Here is an 8,827-nt window from a genome sequence, read left to right on the forward strand (position 1 = left end):
CATATTTTATTCTCTTCCGAGTATCTTAATCTTTTCAGTTACCTATAGGTATCTCATATACGAGAGAGATGCACAGGCAATACATCAGAAATAGATACCATTGCTTAGAGACTGTTATTTTTTATATTAATAGGTACTTTGTAAGAAGTTACACATGCATCAATAAGGGTATGCAACATCTTGATTATTATACATCCAAGGTTGATTTGTGATTAAATGTAAGCACGTAATTGTTGTATTGAAACTAAATAACACCTATTAAGTATGAGAAATTATAGTTATACGTAGCTTGGAGGACAGAAACACAACGGCGCAGAATATTTATTCTGCAAACTGGGCATAAAGTCGCTCAGTGGTACTTAGTAGGCAGACGGCGTAGTTAGAGCGAATCAGAATTAGACACCAAGGCCACCAAGCGAAGTGATATCATTTATATGGCGTGTCTGTCCCTGAACTCCGGCGAATGACGCACGTGGATTCAAATATCACCCTGACCTTAGTCGTAAAAATAATCTTCGTAATGCCAGCTAATGGAACAACTTTCCACACTAATAATACCAGGGGTCATGATTAGAACAAATTTGACAAGTCAGACACACAAGTGAGAAGAAAATGGTGATAAACAATCTACAAATACGTCCAGTAATCTTTCAGTAAATTCGAGATTCTAGAAAACCATATTTTCAAATCTTGTTTCCTCAAAATTCCCCTTGATTTTCTGTGTCCATCGGACCACGGTTTTATTAGGCTCGCCCGATACGACAAAAAGTAACCTGGAAAAAGAAACTACTTCGTACTGCTAAATAGCATTACAATATATTTTTTTATGATACCTGTGTGATATCCATAATTGAGTAAGATTGTGTAATAACCATATCTATGATAGATTTGACGTAACGTTCACATGATTACAGCGCTGTTTTACCCATTTGGTATGGAAATATAAGAAGGTAGACTTCATGGATAAATGATCATGGTAGATGTACTGGCAGAATATGTAAGTACATAATTCGCGTTCGTATTATCTTTCACAGCTTTATTTTGCAGTTAGGTTGCCAAAATTATAAAACTAACGTAACACTCAAATATTCAATGACAACAAAAACATCCATTGGGAGTTTTATAGAATATATTTAACATCACATTAAACTTAGTTATTTAGCCTTCTTTCCTTTCTTTTTGGGAGGAGGTTTGTGGGTCTTCGGTTTTCCTTTCTTGCCTCGCCCTTTTGTCTTTTCCTTGGCTTTTTGTGCGCGCAAATCTTTCTTCATACGAGAATCGACCACTTTGTAATGACCCTTAACTCCTTGAGGTCTCTTCATCCTCTTAGCACTTGTATGTTTCTTGGCAACTACATAAGTGACTTTCTTTTTTCCATCTGTCTGCGCCTTCTTGTACAAATGTTTGATTTGTTGCGCTTTCTCTCTCTCTGACATGTCAGCGTTTTCCATAACAGCCTCAACCTTCTTCTTGGCACGCTCCATTTTTTTAATAGTACGCTTCTTCTTTCTTGCTTTAGCTTCTATCACTTTCTTTATCGGCCTAGCATTGATGTCTTGTAGTTTGGTTTTATATTCTTCTGTGTATTTCTGAAAGAGTGAAAACAAAACATAAAATAAAACTGTTAATCAATAACACCCTGGTGATGGGCTCCCTTTCCCGCACGTAGGCTCCATGTCAGCCCATTGTGCGTACTAATACCTTTAATCTCGCTTACCTCTGGTACAATGATTTCCTTTTTCATGTGCTTTTTCTCATCTTCCACAAACCAGTCTGGCAAATTTTTGTCATTAAAGGCATAACGATTCCAGCCATCGTCAATCAAGTCCCTTTTGAACTTCTTTGAAGTAGCTATCATTGTCCCTAATGCAAGTGTCTCCGCGTCCATTTTGAGAGTTTTCTTCAGCCTTTTTAACTCTATAGAAACATGAAATATGAATTAAAGAATTTTTTGTCAAGAAAATACATAAATGGATTACTAAACAGTCTATATGCTTGATACATAACTAAAATCATGCATAAAAGTTTTTTAAATAAAATTATATCTAAAATATTGATACACACCAGGGTCTTCTGGAACTACTTCAAACCCATCTTTCTTGTTGGACTTAGCGCCAGCTTTTCCGGTGCTGGGAGCTACATTGTTCTCGACGTCGTAATCACTGTCCGAAGAATCATCATCAGAGCTCTCTTCATCCAGTTTCCTTTTCAATCCATTTTTCAAGTTAGCTGGTTTGCCTTCCTCAGCAACTTTTTTACCTTTCTCTACATAAGTTTCTGCTAATTTATCTAAATCTACGCCTTCGTCATCATCTTCATCAATATCTTTGAAACTATCTTTCTGGAACCATAGATCTGCTTTCAAAGAGCGTCTGGAGACTGAGTCAGTATTATCCAAGTCAGTCAAAAGTGGGTGATTCTTGGGAATAGCCTTAGATTTAGGAACCTTAGCATTTTGCAGAGTGTTGAGTTTTGTAAGTTTGGCGATTTTCTTATTTTCAGTATCCGAATCAGAAAATGCTGGAAAGCAAATATCATAATTAGAATAAATAAAGTACAAAAGATGATTGGATTGGTTAAAATTAGCATTAGTACCAAGATTTAGACAAAAATAGACTTACCTAGTGTCTCCTTATCTTGTTCATTATCAGAATCCGATTCCATTTCCAGTTCGCTGTCTGAGTCCTTGTAATATGCTCCTGATGAATCCAGTTTAGATGACTCTGTGTCATATTTCATGTATTTCTGTTTTACTTTGAATTCGTCATCTGAATCTTCACTTTGTTCTGCAACTATGTCAGGTTGCTGGTCTACCATGCGCGCCAGTTCCTAAATCACGTAATTTCTTTGGTTAAAAGGACTTCTTGTCATTTTTTTCAAGAGAACTCTTTTACTTCTATTGAAAAATTATCTTTACATATATTTCATTGTTACTTACCTCAGCATTTTTAATGTCAGATAGCTGGAACATATCATTGCTCTCAAGAATAGGCCCACCATCTCCTTTGAGTACCATTTTCAGATTCATTTTCTCTGCTAGCTTTTGTCTCTGTTTATTAAGTTGTTTTCTCTTGCGTTTTGATTGGCGTCTTTCTTCATCCTAAACAGTAACGAATATCTCGTATTCAAACCACACAATGAAATACCAAATAATTGTAATTAATGGTTAGCTATTTTTTGGAATGGCACAAGTAGTCACAATTAATTTATAATATTTTTAACAGTTAAACGATTAAAATAATTATAATATTTTTAAAGCTTTTTGCCCTATGGGTTTTTTTTAAACAGGTTTACAAACTTACAACTCACATGCACAATGACACCCAGACCCAGAACAAGCATTAGTGGATCACACAAATGCTTGTCCTACGCGGGGATTGAACCCGCGACACGACGCGCACAGTGGGTTTGGCGTGGTGACCTCAACCACTCGGCTATCCGTGCAGTCGAATATCTTTAGAAACGCATGTATTTATATATGTCTTACGTGACTTACAAACTGTTCTAGCTTTCAGAAATCAGCAAGGTATGGAAAAAAAGGCCCTTATTACTGACAGCCTTATCATTTCTGTTCATTCAATCTTATTGTATTAAACCTTACAGCTTGGGCCACATTATGGCAGAGGAATCTATATGGAATGAAGCATTTATATTATGTACAAAAAACTATTTCCTATCCTACATGAGATGAGTCTAAATTAGTTGGTTACCTACAACCAACTGATGAAACTTGGAAAACAGCAAGCAGATGATTCAGGTTTAGTAAATTAGTTATTATATTATGTCATTAATGTTCAATATAAAATATATTCCCCGATTAATATTCATAAAAAAAAGCTTTAAATTAAAAATATTTCTTAAAATAACATAAACCATATGGGCCATTCAAGCTAGACCTAAAAATTTGTTGAAAGATTCAATAAGTGGATGACACAATAAAATTTCGAAATAAAAAGCCAGTTATGCACTAAACTGACTGACACCATCTGTCTACAAGCTATTTTAGTCACTTGCTAGAGGGACAAATACCTTTTCATATTAACATCAGAATGTAATATCACCAAAACAACAGCATTTTAACGGTTGCTATGGATGGTTACAATCTTTGTTTATTCCTACCAGGTTATGTGTGTCTCTAAAAAGTAGCCTGTGTCAGTTCAGCCATTCTTGAGCTAAAAATGGTGTGAGTAAAACATCTTTCTTATATAATATACATATACCTGTAATCCAGCAATCTCAGCATCAACATCATCTTCTCCATCTTTCTCATCATCTGCATCTTCCTTTGTTTCTTCATTGCCATCTTCTTTTTCTTCTGTTTTCTCTTCCTGAAAATCCATACCACATATTTTATTTACATTTATTGATTGAGAATCAAGAAAATAATCTATATTGTTATAATAAAGTACCCAACTTCATTCATAAACATTTGTTAAGAAGATGAAGTGCTATGTTGTGGAGTTTGTTGCGCCGTTTCTTCTTCACAGCTAGAGCACTTAGGAAGCGGTGAAGGGTGGGCGATACAGGGAGCTGTTTGTGTATTTTTGACATTCAATAAGTGCTACTTTGTAGCCTATTTTGAATAAATGGATTTTGATTTTGAATAAAAACATATTGATAATAAAAAAACTACTTCTTGCACTATAATATGTAAACATTGCACAATTAAAATCATACTACCCGAACCTAATTAAGGTTGTATTATTTTACCTGTGAAGCCTTCAACTCCTTCATTTGCTTGAACCAGGTGAGCAAAGCTTTCAGATCCTTTCTACCAAGAACTTTGATATCTTTACAGCACTCCTTAATTTCCTCAGTGGTCTTAGGATTTTCTAAAATAGATTTATCATCTATAACAATCTGGAATGAAATAAGTCATTAGAAGAACATAATACAAGCAAGTAAAAGTTTATAAACAAAGGGGATAAGATTACAACATACCTCAGAGCATCCTTGCAGTAAATCTATAGGATCCTGATCTGGTTTCAAGAATTGTGAAAGTAAAACTTTATGGTGAGTGGTGTAATCATTTTCCAGATACCCTTCGGCCTTAGCCTTCTTTTGTTTCTCAGGATGCATAATATTCAAATGCTGCTTCTTCACAATATCCAAATCTTCAAACACACTCTTGGGATCAAGAAACTTTGGATCAATGGTATCAGGAGCAATATAGCCCTGACACACCACAAATATTTCAGATGACTCATTACGGGACGCCTGCGGCTTTGTTGCATGAACTTTCTTGAAAAACTGTTTTAACACCCACAGCAATGCATGGTAGTCTTTTGACCTAAAAACTTTGGTCACAAACCATCCCCCTTCTCTTAAGAAATGTGTGGCTAATTTCAGGGCACTAAGTGTAAGACAAGCTTGCTGATACGCGTCATGAATCCAGTTAAGACCAACATTTGGAGCACCATCGTTTAGCACGACGTCAGCCTTCCATGTTTTTATTTCTTTTTTTATGGCTGTTTTACATTTTTCTGTGGTAATGTCCTCAGTGAGCCCGATACAGCCTGGAACTGGTTTGATTGGAAACAAGTCGACACCGATGACCACACTGGAAAGTGGCATGTTCTGGTGCGCTACCTGCATCCACCCACCAGGCGCAGCACATAAGTCGATACATACTCGAGACTTTTGAAGAAACCCAAATTTACGGTTTAATTGAATTAATTTGAATGCGGCTCGAGACCTATAACCTAAAATCACCTCATATATTAATTAACGTAAATATAACACAGTAAATAACACATCAATTTTTAGGAATTTAAACTCTAATTTACCTGTTTCTTTCGCTAGTTGATAATATTTATCTTTTCGCTGTTTTCCTACTTTAGTTTTTTTCCCCATCTTGAGAGAAGACGAGGACCACAACTATAAATAAATAACTATAACGTGTTTACAACTACACATGTACAACCATTTTCATTTTAAGGTTATGAGAGTGAAGCTGTCACACGTTTGTTTTTGACATCGTACTAAAATATGTAATGTACTCTGTGGTACCAAAATTATAATTCAAATTAAAATGACGATCAACTTAAATACGACAACAATTAACACTTAAATTATATTAAAAATAAAATAGCTTTCACATATTTTAGGTATGAGTCTAAGAATCCCCGATTTTATTCCAAGCCTTCCTCAATAAATAGGTAAATTAAAACAACTTAAGAATTTTTCCAACTCTTCTGCTTTGTAATATAAAATGTACTATTAGTTTTCAATGAGAATTAAAAACTTTTTCTTTCAAAATTTTGTGGGTAGCAACTTTGTTATTCTATGACGTCGGTCACTCATAACGGGATGTCTCATGACGTCATTCTGATGAAAATGTGTTGATCTTCCATTGGCTAAAGTAAATCAGCCAAATAGAATTTTTATGGAATTTTTAAAGCTAAAAAATGTTGCAGTCTGTCGCAAATTTCAACAACCATCTCTCCTGTTAAAATAGGTTTTCCTCATACAAAGTTAATTTAACTTCGGTACTTCATATTTAATTTAAATGATTGGGTTTAGAAAAAGAGTCCAAGTGTTCTAGTTTCGCTTTTTATATGGAAAACAATTTAAAAGCATCTCATGTAAAGCTGAAGCACTGCCTGAATTACATTATTCCATCCCTAAGAACTTCAAACTTAATATTTTTCTAAATCAGGTTATTAGTGCACCTGTATAGAATGTCAGCGTTGATCAGTTGATGACGTCAATGCAACTTTTTTCATTATGGCAATCAAAATTTCACCAAAATCACCATTGTTTCTGAACAGTAAAACAGTTCGTGTATTGTGCGCATTCTATAAATAATCAGTTGCTACCTTTGTACTGAGCAATAAGCTGTTATACCAAATAATTAATAGTGGTTTTGAGATTTCATTGAAAAGAATCTATCAAAACAATTTATTTTTAGATTTCTTCATCATGACTCCTAATCTTCAAACTTTCGTCAATAGTTTTCAAAATCGCCTGTAAGTTCATAATATTACGTTGCTTGTTGTGCTTTATCCATATCATGCATTAACCTGCCTTGTTTTAATATAACAAATGATTAACTAGGTTAAATTTTTAATGAGAACATCATTCTAGAACATTACAGTGGTACAAGGTCCATTCTATCAATTCTGTGACATACCATTTGTTTGTTTTCGTGATATTAGTGTAGATTATTTTGTTGCTTACTCTTTAACTTATGATGTTTCTACTACTTCGGATATATCAAAGTTATTAGAAACCCAATGAAAAACCTGCTACTAGGCAAGTTGACTGCAGTATACACCCACCATATATATTTATTATAATTCGAATAATTAGCTAGTACCACTATAAACTGAATAAATGTAGTTGTTTATGTAATTGAATTGAATAAATTGAGTAAATGAAATTGTATCAGTCTGATGAAAGAGTGTGTAACATTATTTTTGTTTTAGAGAACCTCCTGTGCGCCAGCATTTAAAGAATGTATATGGAACCCTGATGATGACATGTGGCTCAGCCTTAGCTGGAGTGTATGTTGATATGTACACCTGGTTCCAAGCTGGAATCTTATCTGCTATTGCTGGAGCTGGTCTTATGCTTATGCTCATTGCAACCCCTGACAATGGCAAGAACACTAACCTCCGTCTGGGATACTTGCTTGGTTTTGGCCTTACTTCAGGTAAAAAAAATAATGTGTTATCAACTTCATCAACAAGCATCTCTCATAAACTTTTCAAGTACTTCTTTTAAAAATCACAATAACAGGAAGAACAATTTCTAAGATCAGATATCAAAAGCGGCCTTCAAGAGTTGATGGTCATACAACAAGATTTAAATGATATCATTGTAAAGGTGTTATGCTATGCTGGAAGCTATCAAATAAATGTGATGATTTAAAAAACAAGTATATTGTAATCGGCAAAAACAAATTGCTTTGTGTTTTCATGCTCTAGTTAAACATTTATAGTACAGTAGAGTACAAACATGCTGTATTTATGACAGGGTTGTGGGATTTTACTTTCGGTTTCATAAATATTATGCTTACAAATATGTAACCTTGACCTTCCATCCTCTTTTTCAGGTATGAGCTTGGGGCCATTGCTGGAGTATGTCAGCTTTGTTGATCCATCTATCATAGTGACAGCTCTCTTGGGCACCAACTGGTGTTTGTCTGCTTCTCTATTGCTGCCATGCTTGCTGAACGTGGAAGCTGGCTGTTTCTGGGAGGCACACTGATGACCTTACTTACGTCTATGTCACTCATGACCTTAGTCAACATCTTTATGCAGTCTCATCTCCTGTATCAAGTAAGTCAGCATTTTAATACATAATGTATTGATAAATTACAACAAACATAGCAGTAGTAGGTTAGAATAAAAGCCAGTCACTGTACAAAGTTCAATGTTTCATCATAATGGAATATAATTCCAACATAATGAGTATAAATATTTATTGTCAAAACAAGTTTTGACACAAAATAAGTCTTTGAAAGGTAAATATTCAAAAATAAGCATGTAAACAACTTTGTATGCAATACTTACTGTTATTTGGCTATGAAGCCAGGCAAATTGTTGTACCCAATAATCTCATTGAAACACTATGAAAGTAAGTATATATATAGCTAATATTTTTGTTACCTTTTATTATATTTTAGGCTCATCTGTACTTGGGACTCATGCTCATGTGTGGCTTCGTTCTGTTCGACACCCAACTTATCATTGAGAAGCGCCGTATGGGAAGCAAGGACTTCGTGCAACACGCCTTTAGAACTGTTCATTGACTTCATCGGAATGTTCAGGAGACTGCTAATTATCTTGTCCAGAAGTTCGTATTTAATGCTGAATATATATAT

The 8,827-nt window shown here is 34.7% G+C and overlaps 2 protein-coding genes across 2 annotated transcripts; one reads left to right on the top strand and one right to left on the bottom strand.

The window, feature by feature from the left end:
- Positions 1 to 1,107: 1,107 nt before the first annotated feature.
- On the bottom strand, positions 1,108 to 5,962 carry LOC113507859 (pre-rRNA processing protein FTSJ3-like). The gene is made up of 9 exons (XM_026890780.1): positions 5,787 to 5,962; positions 4,942 to 5,702; positions 4,711 to 4,860; positions 4,221 to 4,328; positions 2,939 to 3,100; positions 2,622 to 2,829; positions 2,065 to 2,520; positions 1,718 to 1,917; positions 1,108 to 1,589 (listed from the first exon to the last, which is right to left on the bottom strand). The coding sequence occupies exons 1-9, from the start codon at positions 5,851 to 5,853 to the stop codon at positions 1,155 to 1,157; spliced, it is 2,547 nt and encodes an 848-aa protein (XP_026746581.1). The 5' UTR covers positions 5,854 to 5,962; the 3' UTR covers positions 1,108 to 1,154.
- Positions 5,963 to 6,744: 782 nt separating this feature from the next.
- On the top strand, positions 6,745 to 8,799 carry LOC113507860 (bax inhibitor 1-like; the record flags this gene model as incomplete). The annotated part of the gene is given in 6 exon segments (XM_026890781.1): positions 6,745 to 6,968; positions 7,428 to 7,654; positions 8,057 to 8,131; positions 8,134 to 8,282; positions 8,630 to 8,737; positions 8,739 to 8,799. Coding segments are annotated over 6 exon segments (667 nt in total), but the record flags the coding sequence as incomplete, so codon positions are not given.
- Between the last annotated feature and the right edge of the window lie 28 nt (positions 8,800 to 8,827).

The sequence above is a fragment of the Trichoplusia ni genome, unplaced genomic scaffold, assembly GCF_003590095.1.
Source record: "Trichoplusia ni isolate ovarian cell line Hi5 unplaced genomic scaffold, tn1 tig00003362, whole genome shotgun sequence".
In the NCBI taxonomy this organism is placed as follows: Eukaryota; Metazoa; Arthropoda; class Insecta; order Lepidoptera; family Noctuidae; genus Trichoplusia; species Trichoplusia ni.